Here is a 20,220-nt window from a genome sequence, read left to right as displayed (position 1 = left end):
TTTTAATGACCGTTGCTTTGTAATACAATTTAAAGGTGGGGACAGAAGGGGCTAATATCTAAGATATACAAGGTACTGACAAAAATTAACAACAACAAAAAATCCAACTCATAAAAAAATAGGGAGAAGAAATGAACAGACACTTCCTCAAAGAAGAAATACAAATGGCAGCCAAAAGGCACATGAAAAAAGGTTCCACATCACTAATCATCAGGGAGATGCAAATCAAAACAACAATGAGGAAAAATCTCATACCACAGAGACTTACACATATCACAAAGAACAAGAACAAGCAGTACTAACACGAATGTGGAGAGAAAGGAACTCTCATTCACTGCTGGTCAAAATGCCGCCTAGACCAACCTTTATGGAAAACAATATGGAGATTCCTCAAAAAATGGAAATTGAGCTCCCATATGATCCAGTTATACCACTCTTAGGGATATATTCTAGGAACACGAAAGCGCATTACAAAAATGCCTTTTGCACACCTATATTCACTGCAGTGCTTTTAGGCACTTTTTTTTTTTAGGCACAGTGCTTTTAGTGCAATAGGCAGAATCTGAAAACAACCAAGATGCTTTCAACAGATGAATGGCTAAAGAAACTGTGGTACATATAGACAATGGAATACTATGCAGCCATTAGGAAAAATGGAGTCATGCAATTTTCTTATACATGGGTGTACATGGAATCTATTATGCTGAGTGAAATAAGCCAGAGGGAGAGAGACAGATGCAAAATAGTCTCGCACATCTATGGGATTTAAGAGAAATAAGGCATTACTGTAGTAATACCTAGAGACAATAGAAATGAGGGCTGGAAGAACTGGCTCATGATATGAAGCTCACCACAGTGAGTGCAGTTGAAGAAATAACTACACTAACAACTATCATGACAGTACTAATGAGTGAGGGAGGTAGAATGCCTGTCTCAAATATGGGCAGGGGTGGGGGAGGAGGGAGCTGGGGGTCATGGGTGGTGGGAATATTACACTGGTGAAGGGGGGTGTTCTTTTTATTATTGAAATCCAACTACAAACATGTTTGTAATCATGCTGCTTAAATAAATATATTATTAAAACAGTTATAATAACATTAATAACCTCAGAACAACTAATATTTTGATCTAAGAAGTAGTATATATATTCTGATATAAATAGAACTACTTCCTATCCTTCCCATAAAGAATTTCTTTTTTTTTTTTTGTTTTTTTTTTTGTTTTTGGGCCACACGCATTGATGCTCATGGGTTACTCCTGGTTATACACTCAGAAATCGCTCCTGGCTTGGGGGGACCATATAGGATGCCAGGGGATCAAACCGTGGTCCGTCCTAGGTTAGTGCTTACAAGGCAGACGCCTTATCATTAGTGCCATAGCTCTGGCCCCCATAAAGAATTTCTAATGGTGAAGTTGATCAAAGAAATAGCTGAAGAATAGTTAAGCATAGGCTCCTAAAATTTAGCTGTAAAAATGGCTTTTAAGCCATTTAAAAATTATTTTATCTCTTAAAAACAAAACAAAAGAAACAAAAAATAAAAAAGGGAAAACAACTTCCTCAAATAAATAAATAAATAAATAATATCTATTATAACAAGAGATCAGACCTCAGCTTACAAGATAAAAATGATATTTGAATAATTACTCTATGTGTATAAAATCCACTAAGTCAATTATATAGTTATACATATAGTCAATTATATAATTAGAGTTATAATCATTTTATGTTCAGAAGAGAATAATTATACACACATAAACACCACTAAGCCAAAAATCTATTTAAGGAGATCAGATGCTCAGGGGATACTCCTGGCTTTGTACTTAGGAATTATTTCTGGCAGTGTTCGGGGACCCACATAGGATACTGTGGATTGAATCAAGGAAAATGTCCTACCTACTGTACTATTACCCTGGCCTAATATAATTTTTAATTTTATATTATTTAAAGAACATGTATTACATAGTTGACATAGTTGATCATAATATATTTGTTTCTATAGAAGTGAGAACAAAATTATTTTTAAAAATAATTAACAATAATTTAATAATAATAATTCCTGGCAAGAAATACAACCAACACCCCGACTGACTCATGCAGTGTGGCCCTCCAAATCACCTCTCCCTATTGTGGACTGTGGCTTAATACCGGATTAGCTCCAAAAGGACTTCCATTGCAAGAACTCTACCCAAGACCTTCCTGCTTGGAGCCTACACCTCAGGAGGAAATCTCAAAAGACAATGGGGAAGCCTATACTATCAGCATAAGTATAGACCTATGTAACACTACCTCTTATACTGTTTCTCCCCAAATATAAAGTAGTCTCCTGTATCACACTCTCCCTTTTTCTTTGTTTTTTTTTTTTTTTCTCTTTTTCCCCCCTTGTTCGTATTTTCTTTTGCTTGTTTGTTTGTTTTTTGTTTTTTTTTTTTGTTCTACTTTTTGTTATTTGATTTGATTTGTTTTGTGCTTCTTTTGGGTCACAGCTGGCGGCACTCGGAGGGTGCTCCTGGCTCTATGCTCGGAAGTTGCCCCTGGTGGGGCATGGGGGACCATGTGGGATGCCGGGATGTGAGCCACTGTCCTCGCAGGAAGGACAGACGTCTTGCCTCCATCCTATACCTCCCGGCCCCACTTTATTCCTTAAATTATGTCTTTTATTTAATCCTTTTTTTTCTTTTTTCTTTTTTTTTTTTTTTTTTTGGTTTTTGGGCCACACCCGTTTGACGCTCAGGGGTTACTCCTGGCTATGAGCTCAGAAATCGCCCCTGGCTTGGGGAGACCATATGGGACGCCGGGGCATCGAACCGTGGTCCGTCCTACGCTAGCGCTTGTAAGGCAGACACCTTACCTCTAGCGCCACCTTCCCGGCCCCCCTTTTTTTTCTTTTAAGAAACTCTTTTTTTCTTTAGATATGTATATAAAATATATATATATATATATATATTTAGTTTTTGTCATGGGTCTGTTTTCTTTTCTCTTCACCTCTAAATCCACCAGCAATATAATGTAGCACCACTTCTTCCTGCAAAGGCATATTAAAAATAGGGGAAATTTTACGTGTAAAAATAAGCTCTTATCTACTAGGGATAAGAACTTATATTTTTTTACAACACAGGGATATCTCCCTCCCTGAATGTATGTCATGGGGAACCAACCTAGACTCCAGGGAAATAGGCACCGACCGTCCAGCCTTGACTCCTGAATCCCAGACACAGAAACGACAGAGTTCTCCACAACAGCTCCAGGAACCAAGTCCCCTCCAGGGCATTCATAATACTGCTCTGAAGCCAACATACACCAGTTCTAAATTGATAACCCGACAACGAGGAAATGGGAACAACTACATCTAAGAGCAAGTTATCCTTTCTCACCAGCCAACGATAAGACAAAATCAGAAGACATGTCACCCTTTGATCTGTGCAAAAACCAAGATTGCTATATACAGATGACTGGTTGTTACCACCAGGACTAGACAGTACGCATCCCGGGACCAACAACAACAACAACAACAACAACAACAACAACAACAACAAGCTCTAATCTAGCTTTTGGTCTACAATCTGTTCAACAAGCAAGATCTCCAATTCCAGAGGTCTGACTGAGACAACCGCAAGTGAATGGGTCTTCCAGAAACATAACAAAAGTCTCTGTCCCAGGCTCCATCCTAGGAGCAACGTAAAAACCAAGAACACCAACTACAGAAGATGAATTAAAACGACACTGAAGAAGCAGAACTGCTAGAACCACAAAGAAAGCCTTCATCATAAACTCCATTCCTTGAGCTGCACAGTCACCAAGATCTCTAGATACAGAAGACTGATTTTTACCGTCCATGACGAAGCAGAAGTCTTCCATACACCACAAAAGCACCGAGGGGAGAGTAAATGATCATGCAAGGAGTCTATAGTTAATCCCATGACAGTATACTTCAGGGATGGAGAAACCCTGTATCTCCTAGGCCAAGGGAATTCCCTCTACAATACCCCCAATAATTACTGTGCCTATGCAGGGGGAAAAAGAGAAAAAAAAAAAAGCACAAAATAATCATTTTTTCACATATATATTTATTGATTGATTTTTTTTGACGTCTTTATTTTGGTATAGATATTGAAGTTGATGTCTCCTTTTTTATTTTATATTATTTTATCTTATCTTTCTCTTTCTTTTTGCACTCTGGCATGATTTGAATTCAGAACTGAGACTATTGTGTGGTGCTTCTCTTTATTGCTCTAGGGCTCACTGGATATTTAATTTGACATTTATTTTTGTATTGTTATGGTGTTTCAATTACCTTTTTCATGTCCTCTCTCAAACTGAGGCTGATAGCCACTAGGACTCTGCCCATTTTCAGCATATTTTTATTAATTAAAAATTTTTTTTGCATAATCTTTACCCCATTCTATTGCCTTTCTTTCCCTCAAACAAAACCACATAACTCGATTTATCTAGGTTAGCCTCTCAAATAGAGGGAGAAACAAGGGAGGACACCAGGACCAAACAGATGTATGATCACTGATAATAAGCTAGACAAAGAGGGGACCTCCTACCCTAGCAGCCTGGGGGGTGATGGTGGGGGATATAGGTTGCAGAAAGGGAACAGGGAAGGGGGGAGGACACATTTGGTGGTGGGTAGTCCCCTGATTCAATGTTAATATGTACCTAAAATACTAATGTGAAAGATATGTAAGCCACTATGATCAAAATAAAAATAAATAAAAAAATGGGAAAAATGAGAAAAAAAAGGGAAGGAGTACAGTGACAAGCAAATTTGTGAAAATTATTGTATTTCCAATGAGGTCATTAACTCATTGTTTCAAGGCCTGCCATCTCAAGGCAAGCTCTTGTTGCTAGCTGATCATTGTTATTTCATTTTCATTTGTTTCTTACCATTAAGTGACTTCAACTACACATTGGCATCTAAATTGGTGTGTTATATGGGGATGATGGTATTAAACAAAAATGAAGTTGTACATAGCTGTGAATTTGAAGTACTATTAGTGATACTGCTGCTTTCGTGGAATGATTTTCATCTACCAGGTCTTCCAGAAGTATGAGAAGGCAGGGAGAAAGGGTACCCACACTCACTTCAAACACTCCTGGTGATGTCAGCCCAAATACTGTTATACCTGGAGTTTGGTTAAGACCGGTGTCTCTGCAGAGAGTCATAGACGAGTGGTGAAGCAAGGCCATTGGCAAAGCAGTGATTATAGGTGATGGATACAGTTAAGTGTGGCTTCGACAATGTGGGGGCTTGGCTTGCCTTTTTCTCTGGAGATTGCCAGCTTTCTGCTGCACAACTGGTGTACTCATGATTTTTCCATGGCTTCATTTATATCTCTTTCAAGACCAGAATGAGTTACAGAGCTGGCCAGGTGCAAATATTGTGACTGTTTTTATGGATGTAGTTACAGATGCTAGGTCTTCAGAGTAAAAAAAGGTGAAGGGGGGGGGGGAAGGAGGGTGCCTACACTCACTCGAAAAGATTTCTAGTGATATTAGCTCAAATGCCAGCATTCCCAGAGGCTGGTCATACTGGCGTCTCAGAGAGCCGTAGAGGAATGGTGAAGAAAGGCCATGGGCAAGTCAGTGTTTATTGGTGATGGAAGCAGCAGGCATGGCTTTGGCAGGGCGGGGCTTGGCCTTTCATAAGGAGGTCTTTTAACTAAGTATATACAAATGTGTGTGTGTGTGTGTGTGTGTTAAGAGGGAGAGAAAGAATTTCACAAGACTTCTTGTTGACACAGCTAAGTCTAGGAATATGCTAGCTGACTTATATTATATTGTATTATACATTACATGCCAATATTATAGCAGAGAAGAAACAAAATTAATGAAAATATACTGTGATAGACAATAGTGCTTTATTTACCTCAGCAGCTTTGTCTTGAATTAGCTTACGCTGGTGTCCTTCTTCTGTAAGTTTTTCCTCTAAATATCTAATCTTGTCCTCCAAAAGAATTTAAAATAAAGGATTACATTAAAAACTAGATATTTTATTCTTTTTCCAAACAGAGTCCTTAGGCATTGTTTTTTTTTTTTTGAGCCACATCTAGTGGTGTTCAGGAGTTACTCTTGACTCTGCTTTCAAGAATTTAGATAATTTAGATCAACAAAGAGAGGGGACTGTAGGACAGGATCTAGAAGAGGCTTATCTGAAATGCAAGACTTTCAGTATTCTTTAGGTAAGCTATCTGACAAATGAAAATATTCTGCCATCTCAAAAGAAGCCAAAACTACAATCTCACACCCAAAGGCAGCTCCTACATGCCATAACAAGATATATTAACTTTCCATCTCTTTAGGCAAGAAAATCTGCCTTACTAAAAGTTCAAAATGAAGTTTTATAAATCTGAGATTTACTGTACACTCACATACAGTGCCAATTGTGCTAACACTAAAGATTTATTCTTGGCATTGCACTTCAAAGAAAAAACTATCTGCATACCTCTGCAGTTTTCTGAGTAGTTGTAAGTTTAAAGCATTCTTTTTCTAAGATATCCAGCTTTTCAAGTTTTGCTTGTAGCTTCAATTGATCTTGTTCTTTTTCCCTTTGAAGCTGGGCCTAGATAGGATAAAAATAAAACTTGAATTTAGCAAATGAGTCAATGGATTCAAGAGTAATATAGGTTCTAAGAATTCAAAATACAATCAAATTCTTTCATGGAAAACATGTATATATACATGTGCATCCTAGTGGTTTACAAAAAAAGATAAAAAATTCTTAAAAAAAGCATATAAAATAAACAAAAATGCATATATAATGTGCAAAAATGAGACTATATTGTCATTATTGAAACTCTTCTATGAATCTTGGTATAACATTTTTATTAAGAAAACATCACCAGGGCCGGAGAGATAGCATGGAGGTAAGGCGTTTGCCTCTCATGCAGGAGGTCATCGGTTCGAATCCCGGCGTCCCATATATGGTCCTCCCGTGCCTGCCAGGAGCAATTTCTGAGCCTGGAGCCAGGAATAACCCCTGAGCACTGCCGGGTGTGACCCAAAAACCACAAAAAAAAAAAAAAAAAAAAAGAAAACATCACCAGGGGCCGGCGAGGTGGCGCTAGAGGTAAGGTGTCTGCCTTGCAAGCGCTAGCCAAGGAAGGACCGCAGTTCGATCCCCTGAAGTCAGGGGCAATTTCTGAGCGCTTAGCCAGGAGTGACCCCAGAGCATCAAACGGGTGTGGCCCGAAAACCAAAAAAAAAGAAAGAAAACATCACCAACAGAAACTCTATGACCAATTTTACTTATAAATATTTATCTTTTATATTTACTAAGAAGCAGCTATTGAGAATGGTGTGTATAGAGAAACATTGAAAAGACAAGTTATGTATAGCTAAATATATATTTTTATATCCTACTTTATAAAGGTATTTATTGACATACTAATGCAAGATAATAAAAGGAGCAACTGAAAGGGGGTAGAAGGTATGTAAAAATTCTCTATATGCTCTCTATATGTTTAATTTCCCTCCCCTTTTGCATCTCTTCACTGTTGTTGTGATGACCAGGAGTCACACATGTTTGGCTTTGGCCATAGCTTATTTTTCAGTTGTGTTCACCAGAGGTCGTTTCATTCATATGTGGAACTTGCATTAAGTCCATAAATTTCTTATAAATTTCCCTAAAGATGTATATGACTTCTCAATATAAACTATTAATCATAACTAAGAGAAAGTAAAGATGACTGAACTGAATAGAGAAATATTATACTCATAGATTAAAAGTTTCAGTATTTTCAGGATATCAATATTTCCCTAAATATTGCTACAACAATATTCCAATAAAACCTCAACAAAGGGAATGAAGAAATATTACTTGCCTTGAATGATGCAAACCTAGGTTTGATCCCTGGCACCACATATGGTGCCTTGAGCACAGCCAGGAGTGACCCATATGCACAAGCAAGGAGTTTCCCTAAGCATAGTTTTATGTGTACAAAATAAAAATAAAGAACAATAACAAACCCTCAGCAGATTGATTTGTAACAAGTGCCAGGATGATAACAAATTTATACAGAAATATAAAAAATATATATATCCATGACCAGCACAGTACACTTCAAAAATAACAGTGTTGAAAGACTAGGACATCACTGGACAGCATGAAACCAACAGAGGTTAAAGGGATAGTACAAGATTAAGTGCTAACCTGCTGACCTTCTACACAACTGATCCTGGTTCTACCCCTGGAACTGCATATAGTCCCTAGAGTACTACAAAGAGTGAATCCTGAGCAAAGAACCAGGAGTAATCCCTTAGTACCTCTGCAAGATATGACTCCAAAATGAAATGGAAGACCACTAGATAATAAAAAGTGCTAGAAATATATCTTACCTATATAGTCAAATGATTATTGACAAAAGTGTCAAAAATATTGTAAGAAAGAAAATCTTTTAAAACAAGTGTTATTGGAACAACTGGACATCCACATGGATAAAACAATTTTTTTTTTTTTTTTTTTTTTGTTTTTTTGGGCCACACCCGGTAACGCTCAGGGGTTACTCCTGGCTATGCGCTCAGAAGTCGCTCCTGGCTTGGGGGACCATATGGGACGCCGGGGGATCGAACCGCGGTCCGTCTCCTAGGCTAGCGCAGGTAAGGCAGGCACCTTACCTCCAGCGCCACCACCCGGCCCCGGATAAAACAATTTTTGATAGGAGGAACCATATCTGGCAGTGCGTGGTAGGCCTTGTGATGCCAGGTCAAAGGCCTTGAACAAAGGTCTTCTACATGCAAAACATGCACTTAGCACATTAAGCTATTTCGCTAACCCTCAAAATCTTAATCCTTAACTTTTTGTTTCATCAACCATAATTAAATGAAAAAGAGTTAAATGGAAAAATGAAAACCAAAATATTTTAGAAAAAAGTATTTTGGAAACCTTTTTGTAGTCTTCTGAAAATTAAAATTACATCTGTCAGTTTCTTGGAAATTCTACTTATCCACACACATAAAACCTGACAAGAATATACATAGAAACTATTAACAGTAAACTCCTTTCAAAACTAGAAGCATAGCAAATTTTCATCAATAGGAAAACAAATAAACTGAGTCTAATCTATACAATGAAATTTTTATACTATATAAAGAAAAAACTGGACCAGAGGGATATTACATAGGTTAAGGCATTTGTTTTGGTCATAGTCAACCTAAGTCAATCCTGAGCACTGCTCATAGTCCCTTGAACCCTGCTAGGAGTGAGTGAACCTTAAGTGCAGGTACAAGACCTGAGTACAACTGGAGCAACAAACCACACACACATACACACACACACACACACACACCAGGAGCAATAAACTATACACACACAAACATACACATACCAGGATGGATAGGTTGAAGAATCTCAAAAACTTCAAGATGAAGAAATATATATATAAAGAGTATATTTTCTATGATCTAATTTATGACATTCTCTTGTAAGGAGCTAGGGAGAATGAAAAAAAAAAAAGAAAATGGAAGAGATATGAGAGAATTTCTGACTATATAAATTATTTAATAGGGTTGTGATTCACACAAGTATATAAACTTTATAACTCAAATGTACACTTAATATTTATATATTTCAGTTGTATAAAGATGTCAGGTATTTCATATTCCACTTATTTAAATACCTATAAATAAGGCTCCAGTTTATGGTCCCTGAGCTAAATTGTTTGGGAGACATATATCATCATTGATCAATGATGACATCTTTGAAGAAGTAAAGAAATACAAATGTTGATCTCCATTTACAAACTAAAGCCACACCAACTTTCTGACATTTGTGAGAGCAGAACTGGTTTGAACATTATGTCTTCTACTTTTGATTATACCTTAATTTCTTAGTTGTGAGGAACCTCTTACTACTTTTCTTTTAATTTCTTTATATAAGCACCATATTTATAAAATTGTTTATGTTGGATTTCTGTCATAAAATGTACATCAATTTGACTCTCTTCTCTCTCTCTCTCTCCTCTCTCCACCTCTCTCCTCTCTCTCTCTCTCTTCCCCCCCCTCCTCTCTCTCTCTCCCCCCTCCCCCCTCTTTGACACTGTGGCTTGCACTACTATTAATGGAGGGCTGCCCTGAATGCCACTTTTACCCCTTCTAACACCATCACTTGTCCACAGTGATCTGTTCCAACTATCATTTTTCTGGTAGACCCTTCTCTACTCTAACTATACTCACTGCTCTTTGTGGAGAGCTTTCTACTCTAGGTCTGGATCTCCTGATCCTTATTATCTACTGTCTCTGGATATTACTATCATACTATATCTTGTTTTTTGTATATCCCACAAATAAGTGATATTATTTTATATCTATCATTTCCCTTACGACTCATTTCACTCAGCATAATAATTCCATGTTCATCAGGTATATGCAAATTTCATGACTTCATTTTTCCTAACAGCTGCATAGAATTCCATTGTATAGATGTATCAGTTTCTTTAGCCACTCATTTGTTGTCAGACATCCGGGTTATTTCCAGATTCTGGCTATTATAAATAGTGCTGTGCTGAACATAGGAGTGCAGAGGGCAATTTTGTATTGTGTTTTTATGTTCCTGGAGTGGTACTGCTGGATCATATACAAACTCAATATTTAGCTTTTTGAGGAATGTCTATGTTTTCTAAAAATGGCTGGACCGTGGGGCCCAGAGAGATAGCACAGCGGTGTTTGCCTTGCAAGCAGTCAATCCAGAACCAATGGTGGTTGGTTCAAATCCCGGTGTCCCATATGGTCCCCCGTGCCTGCCAGGAGCTATTTCTGAGCAGACAGCCAGGAGTAACCCCTGAGCACCACCAGGTGTGACCCAAAAACAAAAAAACAAAACAAAAGGCTGGACCAGTCTGCATTCCCACCAGTAGTGGATGAAAGCCCTTTCTCAGATGAATCACTTTCCCTAAACTGTATTATAAAGCAGCAGTCATTAAAACAGCATGGTACTGGAATAAAGACAGACCCTTAGATCAATGGAAAAGTCTTGAATATCTGGAGATAAATCCACAGGTTTACAAACAATTATTGATAAAGTAGTAAGAAATACAAAGTGGAGCAAGGAAAGCCTCTTTAACAAATGGGGCTAGGAAAACTGGTCAACTATGTGCAAAAAAATGAACTCAGACCTCTCCTTAACATTATGCACATAGGTCAAATTAAAATGGATTAAAGACCTTGATATCAAAACTGAAATCATAAGATACATAGAAAACAGGCAGAATATTCTGTGATATTGAAGCTAAAGGCGTCTTCAAGGATAAAACACCACTGTCCAAACAAGTGGAAGCAAAGATAAACAAATGGGACTACATTAAACAGAAATGTCTGCACTCCAAAGCAAACAGTGACTAGAATACAAAAGCTGCCCATGAAATGTAAGAAACTATTCACTTGATACTCATCGGAAAAGGGGTTGATATCTAAGATACACAAGGCAATGACTGAACTTTACAAGAAAAATAATAATCTAACCCATTTATTCAAAGAAGAAATACAGATGGCCAAAAGGCACACGAAAAAGTGTTCCACATGACTAATCATCAAGGAGATGCAAATCAAAACAACTAAGAGATATCATTTCAAACCACATAGAATATGTCATTTTGATCATTTCCTTTCTTCAGAGGAAAATAGGAAAGTCTGGACAAAATATGAGAGCAACAGAGAAATAAAGAAAGAATGAAGGGGAAAAAAGAAAAAGGAAAAGCATATACTTGAAAATTAACACAATACTCATAAAAATTTCTATCTTGTCTTTTATATCTTTGAGTATAGAAAAATAATTGTTTTAAATTCTGTTTTTGTTAGAACCAATACTACTGACAGTGATTACAGTAGGAAAAATGCTTTTTCTTGAATGCAGCTGGCCTGGGTTTGATCTCCAGCATCCCTTATTGTCCCTTCAGCACTGCCAGGTGTGATCCCTGAGAGCAGAGCCAGGAGAAAGCCCTGAGCACTGCTGAATGTGGTTCCAAAGAAGAAAAATTGCTATATTCCTTATAGTACATATGCTCACCTGTTGTTCCAGGATCATGTTTTTTTCTCGTTCAACATTGAGAACCATTCTCTTTGTATATTCTAGTTGCTTCTCTAGAAGAATACAACGAGACTGGGCAGAGCTTAATTGTACACTTATATCTATGAGAAAAGGAAAATAACAAGTCAATTCATTGATTACCATATGCATCAATTGATTATCAGAAGAAATACATTATATAAATTCAATCAAGAGGCAAAAGTTCGTTTCCTAAGTTTTCTAAGTATTGACTGTATATATGAATATACATTTTATGCATAGTAACTATATATAATATACAAGTTATATATAAATTATATATTAATATCATTAATTGTATGTAAATGGTTTAATGCTGTTTCTCCTAAAGTCTTAAGATCTGATGGGGAAGATGCTAATAACTTGTAGAATGACACAAGTTCTGGCAGGGCCAATAATGTGGCCCAATAATGTTAAAGCATTTGCCCTGCTTGTGTTAGATCCTATTCAACAAACAAAAGAATAAAAGTCCTGAATGGAGGGGCCGGGCGGTGGCGCTGGAGGTAAGGTGCCTGCCTTGCCTGCGCTAGCCTAGGACGGACCGCGGTTCGATCCCCCGGCGTCCCATATGGTCCCCCAAGAAGCCAGGAGCAACTTCTGAGCGCATAGCCAGGAGTAACCCCTGAGCATCACAGGGTGTGGCCCAAAAACCAAAAAAAAAAAAAAAAAAAGTCCTGAATGGTCCTGAGAAATGAATGACATTATTTATAAATGAAAGATCTGAAGTTTCTTTCCTATAGGATGTACAAATCCCAACAACGAGACATCATTTCATACCACTGAGAATGGCCTCTATTAAACGGAAGGGAAACAACTGGTGTTGAAGGCCATGTGGTAAAATGGTAGTCTCTTTCATGGTTAGCAGGAATGTCACATGATTTACCCTCTATGTAAAACAGTATGGAGACTTCTTAACAAAGCTTCTATATGACTCAGTGATTCCACTTTTTGGTGTACCGCATTTATTCGGGTATAATGCGCAGAAATTTCTACCAAAAAAAGAAATCAAAGTTTGGGTGCGCATTATAAATGAGAGTTGGGGTGGGGTGGCAGTGGCGGCGGGTCCAATGGGAGCAGGCGAATTCTGAGTTCACACTGTTCCTTTTCCGGGCTGCAGCCGCGCACTGTACGCGATCTCAAGAAACCTGGCCTATCTCTCGTGACATCCTGGGTTCAAACATCATAGGAAGACATACCAAAAGAAAGGTTCATCAAGTGGTTTTTGAAGAGAAGCATCAGCAATGAAATGGATGGCACAGAAGACTACCTGCTGTGGAATTTAGACTCAGAAGAAAGCGAAGAAACTGGAGAAACAGATGTTCCTGCCAACTGGGACACTGATGAAAAATTAACTCAAGAAGAATGGGAACAACTCCTTAGTGTATCTGATGATGAATCTGACTTGGAAGCATTTTAAATAGATATTGTTACCGGTAATTTTATTTCGGTATTGTGTTTATACAAGTTTATGTTGTTAATAATGATTTTTATCATGGCCGCACGTGTTCAACAATGTTTTTTTTTGTCAATTACAATGCTTGGTGTGAAACAAAATTTTATACTGATTTTTAATCGAAAATTAGGGGTGCGTGTTATACATAGGTGCACATTATACTCAAATACGGAACCTCAAGACCACAAAAACACTAATTTGAAAATATATATGTACACCTATGTTCACTGCAGCTCTAAGAACAATAGGCGGGATATGAAAAGCACTCAAATATCTAACCATAAATGAATGGGTAAAGAAGTTGTGGAATATAAACACAATGAACTATCAGATAGATATAAAAATAAAATTTTGCAGTTTATAAACCTGAACAAAACTGGAAGGCACCATCTTAGGTGAAATAAGTCAGTGAAAAGAAAAAATATTAGAATTAGCTTATTCATTTGTGGTATATAGAAAAACAAGACAAAGAAATAGAACAGAATGGTGCTAAACCCTTGGCACTTGATAGGAGAACTGAGATTATCAAGCAGTGCGGTTGAGTGGGGGATGGAAGAGATAAACTAGGAATGACATAAGGAAAGTGGTGGAAGGACTTGACTGAGTGCTTTTTAAGTGGTAATGGTGAAGTTCCTTTGTACTATACATATTAATGCTATTGTAAACCATATAACCTAAATTACAATTTGTTTTAATAATGTCTTTCCTATCAATGTATATTTTTTTTCTATTTTAGAAAACTCAAGTATCAGGGTTGGAGAGATAGCACAGTGGTTAGGCATTTGCCTTGCACGTGGCAGACTCAGACAGACCTGGGTTCGATTCCCGCATCCCATATGGTCCCCCAAGCCTGCCAGGAGAGATTTCTGAGTGCAGAGCCAGGAGTAACACTTGAGCACCGCTGGGTGTGGCCCAAAAACCAAAAGAAAAAAGAAAAGAAAGAAAGAAAAAAACTCAAGTATCAATATCTATTTTACCATTTCCTTTTTCCTATTCTTAACTACTGACAGACAGCACAGCTAACTATGTAAACGGTAAAGAATCTCATTCTAATCCTGCACATTTTTATTTCCCTGAGTCCTTTCTTTACTTTTGCCCATTTAACTCAAGAGAATTTTCTCCCACTTCTTCATTCTTTTAATACGCAGAGGGGCTAGAGCAATAGTACAACAGGTAGGGTGACTGCCTTACATCAGGAGACCTGGGTTTGATCCCCAGCACCATAGATGATCCCCCAAGTCCTGACAGAAGTGATCTGTGAGCACAGAGGAGAAATAAGTCCTGACTACTACCACATTTGGCCTCAAACAACAACAACAAAAAGGTATTAGTTATTCTATTTATAAGTTAAAACACACACTGGAATCATGTTCTTAAGGGTGAATTTAGTGATAAAACAAGAAAGTCATATGCACTGAAGTGAAATTATGTAAAAAAAAAAACGTTCTAAATCTCTAAAACTTGGGTCAAAACTTGCACAGAAACCTATACCTTCTTAATTATTTTCTCTAATCAACTCTCAAGTTAAATTATAGTTTGTATTTTTAAATTACTAGTGTTATCTTATATTTTCAAATATTAACTGGAAAACTTAACTAAAAACAAAGTACTTCAATTAGTTACTGGTTAAATAGAATGTTTTGTGTTCTGAAAATATTCTAATTTCTAAATATAAATTATCTAAAAATTCAATTTAAAAATCTCAATAATCTGTTTTGGAATTAAAATAGAAGTGTGACAGAAGGAAAACAGAGAGAGAGGAGAAAGAAGAGAGAGAGGAAGAGGAGGAAAGAAAAAGAGGGAAAGAGAGAAAAAGAGGGAGAGAGTGAGAAAGGGAGGGTGGAGAGAAAGAGAGAACACAAACTTCTCTAAAAGAAAAATAGCCAGCCTCAGAAATTTCTGAACTGAAATAACAGACATAATAGAGGAAAGTTCGATTTTATTTCTGAACATATTAAAATATCTAAAAATAGGCTTCAAGGTTTGTATGTAAAAAGATATTTTAGTAAATCTGCTTGGCCCAAGCTAGTTGATTTTAAATACAAACTTTAGTAACAACCATATTTCTGTTAAGTATTGAATTTTCTTACTTTTTTTCTGCTTTATCAGTTCCTGGTATGCCAGATTTCTCTCATTTGTTTCATTCTCCAAGGCCTTTTTATACTGTGCTGCTTCTCTGGAAAGAATGTTCAAGTTATCTTCAGCTTGTGTTCTTTCTAACTCTAAACGATGAATTTTTTCCTGAAGACTTTTTAAGGCTAAGATAAGAGCTGTTGGAAAAAAAATTAGCCTGATATTTAAAAATTTTTGAATTACAATCACTATAAATACAAAAGTCAAAAAAAAGTACATGTAATATTTTTCATAAAAATAAAAAATGTGGGCTGGAGTGATAGTACAGTGGGCAAGGCACTTGCCTTGCATACAGCCAATCTGGTTTTGAACCCAGGCATCCCAAATGGCCCCCTGGGCCTGCCAGGAGTGATTCTTGAGTGTAGAGCAAGGAAGAACCCCTGAGGACTGCTTAGAGCGGACCCAAAACAAAAACAAACAAAAATGACTGAAACTCTAGAGGAACACTTTTTTTTTCTAACATCTTATTAAAACAATATGTTTATGATTCCATTTGTTTATTTTCTAGATTGAAAGCAAAAAATTTAAGATGATGTAGAGAGTCTGGCAAGCATAGAAATTTGAGTATGGATTAAGAAAATTAAAATAGGGGGGAAGGGGAAAAAAAAGAAAATTAAAATAGGGGCCGTCGAGGTGGCGATAGAGGTAAGGTGTGTGTCTGCCTTGCAAGCACTAGCCAAGGAAAGATTCCTGGCGTCCCATATGGTCCCCCCAAGCCTGGGGCAATTTCTGAGGGAGCATCAAATGGGTATGGCCCGTAAAACCAAAACCAAAAAAAAAAAAAATTAAAATAAAAGACTAGAGAAAGCACTTGGTATCTAGAACACTTGCATGTAAAGTCACAAATTTAATCTCTGGTTTCCCATACACTCAGAGAGAATGCTCACAGCCCTGGCAGCCATGACTCCCAATTCCACAAGTGATTTCCCACCACACACAGACCACAACAAAGGAGTGTGATCCTTACTGAACACTACAACTAAAAAGATATGTGAGAACCAGAGCCAGGAAGTGTGACTCCTGAACAAGTATTGCAATGATCCCCAAAGAGCAATATAGCCACAATGTGTGTGACCATCACAACTAAAAGTGTGCATGTTTTAGTGAACAGGTATACAACCAACACAAGTAAAGGTGTAACTTCAGCAAGTAGCACAGTCTGGTGTTAAGCAATAAAGGTGTGTAACTCTCAGCAAGTAGCACAGTCTGGTGTTAAGCAACACATGTGACCCAGGTCACTACAACAGCAGGTAAAGGTAAAGAAGGGAATAAAAGTATAAAAATTAAAAAACTGAAATTTAGTATTCACTAACTAGTGTATACACTAGTTAGTTAAAAGTTTATCTTTGTTCTTAATATGCTTGGTTTTAATCAAACAATAAATGACAGCTACTGTATTTGTCCAAGATAATTAGGACATAAAAGGCAGAATATAGTTCTTGCCATTGGAAAAAAAATTATAACCTAGTGCAGTGATGGGCAACCTTTTTCTTTTTCAACTGAGCCAAATCTCACCAAAACCACGATTAAAATTTATTTTGAGAGCCACATTTTTCAAACTGAAAATACATAGGATGGTACATAGGATGTTTTTAGTTTCAATAAAAAAAAAACAACTTTAGAATGATATTATTTATCGATAACGTTAAATTCTGTAAAATTTGCCTTACAATGTAGAGAAAATTACATCCTGACAAGACTGACAAAGTCACAAACACTAATGTGAACACTGGCCTTGGTTCTGATCAGAGCTGTGTGGAGCAGGCCGCAGGGGCTGCACACAGGGCGCACACTGACAGAGGCTACACAGAAGAGCAGCATTAAAAACTGTAAAGAGGGGCTGGAGAAATAGCACAGTGGTGTTTGCCTTGCAAGCAGCTGATCCAGGACCTAAGGTGGTTGGTTCGAATCTGGGCGTCCCATATGGTCTCTCGTGCCGGCTAGGAGCTATTTCTGGGCAGATAGCCAGGAGTAACCCCTGTTTTTGGGTATGGCCCCAAAACCACAAAAAACAAAAAAAGTGTAAAGAGGTGCATGTGGCTCGCTAGCCACGGCTTGCTGACCACTGACCTAGTGATTTACTTGATGGTTAAAAGATTAAAAGTGGGCCCGGAGAGAGAGCACAGAGACAGCCAGGAGTAATCCCTGAGCAATGCCGGGTGTGGCCCAAAAACCAAAAAAAAAAAAAAAAAAAAAAAGATTAAAAGTTGTAGATTTGTGTTATTTTGATTCTTAAGTCCTCTAAATATATTATCTTATGCTTTTTATTCAGTTAAAAATTCAAACTATAAAACTTGAGAGAAATAAAACATACAGTAGGTTAATTTTTACTGTTCACATCCAATTAAAAGGATGTAATATTTATTAGTGATGCTCATTGATTTTTTTACAAATAAAATAAATTAGGCTGGCTCTGCTCTCTAATTTGGATTATTTTTTGTGGTTGCTTTAATCCATAATGCAATCATTTATTATACAATATTTAATAAAAGGGGGACAGCCACAATAGTATGGTGGATAAAAATCATGTCTTAAAAGTGGCAGACCCTGGGGTTCAATGTCCAGGACCACATGGGGTTCTCCAAGCACCACAGCCAGGAATAAGTCCTGAGTACTACTGGGTGTGGCCATACAACAAAATAAAAAGTGAACTCTTTTTTGTTTGTTTTTTTGAGCCACACCCAGCAACAATACTCAGGGGTTACTCCTGATTCTGAGCTCAGATGTCATTCCTTGCAGTGCTTGGGAAGCCTATGAGATGCGGGGTATCGATCAAATCTGGATCAGCCCCAAGAGAACATTTTTTTTTTTTAAAAAGGGATGACTAGTATCTTGGAGAGTAATTTGAATAGTAAAAGGTAAACTAAATCTTAAGATTCCCCTAAGTTTGTATATTAAAAGTTGTAATACATTTTGCAGTTGCTACAAATATATCAGTATGTTAGGGGTAGTGATTTTGGACAGAAATTTAAATTTCTGAATTTAAATCTTAAATACACAATTCTACTCAATTTACTAACATTTTAATCATCTTTAAAAAAAAAAGACTGTGGAGGCCAGAACAATTGCCTTGCACACAGCCAACCCAGATTTGCAACCTAGCATCCCATATGGTCCCCAGAGCCTGCCAGGAGTGGTTTGTGTGTGAAGAGCCAGGAGTAACCCGAGTGCCACCGGGTGTCACCCCAAAACAAAAATAAATTGCAGAATTGCAAATCTGATCTATTCTTTGCAACATTTTTCTGCTTTATCATGAGGTTTTTTTTTTTGGTGGGGAAAGGCACACTACCACACCCAGTGGGCCTCTAGGCTTTCACATTGTTTGTATTTAGGACTCGCTCTAGGAAATGCTAGGGATATTTAATACTGGGGATCCAACTGGGTCATTTTCATGTAAGGCAAATGACTTTATTACCTCTATACTCTCTATCCTGCCCTCTAATATTTTATGATAAACCTGTGATATATGTCAATCTGGTTATGCTAATAATTATCTTATACTTTTAGAAGATAATGCTTTAATGTTAAATAATCTGTCTAAGTTTATAGAAACCTTTACCAACATCATCAAAATGAATAGTCTTATTAAGATTAGTTCAATATGTGCTCACTTCGGCAGCACATATATTAAAATTGGAACGATACAGAGAAGATTATCATGGCCCCTGTGCAAGGATGACATACAAATTCGTGAAGCATTCCATATTTTTGTTAAAAAAAGATTAGTTCAATATATTCAATTTCTACATAAAATGAAATATTTTATAATATATTCCATATAATTCTTCAAATTAAGTAAAATTTTATGTTAGCATTACCTTGTCTATTTGGGCTATGAAGTATTTTAGGAGAGTTTAGTTCTAAGTTCACCGAGTGGTCTGTCTGAAATGATTCATTATTCTGGATAAAGGATGAAACAAACACTCTTTCTGGTGGTTTAAGATAGCTTCCCAATATACTGTGCATTAAGTCAGAGTCCATTATCTGTAGAGAATAAAGAAATGATATTAATAGCATCATTATTGAATGACAAAACAGACATGAACTCAGGTGAAACTTTAACATAAACATATATTGTTGGATTATTGCTATGACTCTAGTTATCAGAAATTTAATTATAAGCTCAACAATAAAATAAATATAATTACTTAGTATATTAACTGCATGAATAATTTCCCCTGGTTTTTCAGTAAGTATATGCCCTGGAGTGGGTATTACATGGGTGATCTAAACTTGCTCAGCTGACAGTAAATTCACAGACCTCTCACCTTCTGAGTACTTCTCCAACAGAGTTACTCCAGATGCAAAGAAAAGCATATATTCTAAAAGGGATGACTACCTTTAATATTTCAGCGTCTTAAAAGATAGGGGCCTTAGAGAAAGCACAGTGATAGGGCATTTGCCTTGCATGTGGCCAACCAGGGAGAGACCCAATTCAATTCCTGGCATCCCATATGGTCCCCCGAGCCTGCCAAGATTGATTTCTGAGTACAGAGCCATGGAGTAATCCCTAAGCGCCACTGGATGTGACTCAAAAACCATACCCTAGGAACATAAAAATACAATACAAAAACCCCTTCCTTACACCTATAT

The 20,220-nt window shown here is 37.1% G+C and overlaps 2 protein-coding genes and 1 non-coding gene across 5 annotated transcripts in view; 2 read left to right on the top strand and 1 right to left on the bottom strand.

The window, feature by feature from the left end:
- The window catches only part of SESN1 (sestrin 1), a 595,113-nt gene that overhangs the window by 392,701 nt on the left and 182,192 nt on the right, over positions 1–20,220 (top strand). The window lies entirely within an intron of this gene.
- CEP57L1 (centrosomal protein 57 like 1) overlaps positions 1–20,220 on the bottom strand; it is a 68,935-nt gene that overhangs the window by 14,254 nt on the left and 34,461 nt on the right. For 2 of the 3 annotated variants that reach the window (XM_049771196.1, XM_049771197.1), the window contains exons 2-6: positions 19,446–19,611; positions 15,585–15,764; positions 12,003–12,124; positions 6,447–6,563; positions 5,871–5,948 (exon numbers count right to left, since the gene is read on the bottom strand). In XM_049771196.1, the coding sequence (XP_049627153.1) occupies positions 5,871–5,948; positions 6,447–6,563; positions 12,003–12,124; positions 15,585–15,764; positions 19,446–19,608 (660 nt within the window). In that variant the 5' untranslated portion in view covers positions 19,609–19,611. Of the gene's footprint in view, positions 1–5,870; positions 5,949–6,446; positions 6,564–12,002; positions 12,125–15,584; positions 15,765–19,445; positions 19,612–20,220 lie in introns of those variants that run through there. The other variant, XM_049771198.1, reaches the window with a different exon arrangement.
- On the top strand, positions 19,231–19,337 carry LOC126008381 (U6 spliceosomal RNA). Its single transcript, XR_007495717.1, has one exon. It is a non-coding gene; the product is annotated as a U6 spliceosomal RNA (small nuclear RNA).

Source organism: Suncus etruscus, chromosome 4, assembly GCF_024139225.1.
Source record: "Suncus etruscus isolate mSunEtr1 chromosome 4, mSunEtr1.pri.cur, whole genome shotgun sequence".
Taxonomy (NCBI): Eukaryota; Metazoa; Chordata; class Mammalia; order Eulipotyphla; family Soricidae; genus Suncus; species Suncus etruscus.
This window is presented reverse-complemented; position numbering and strand designations above follow the sequence as displayed.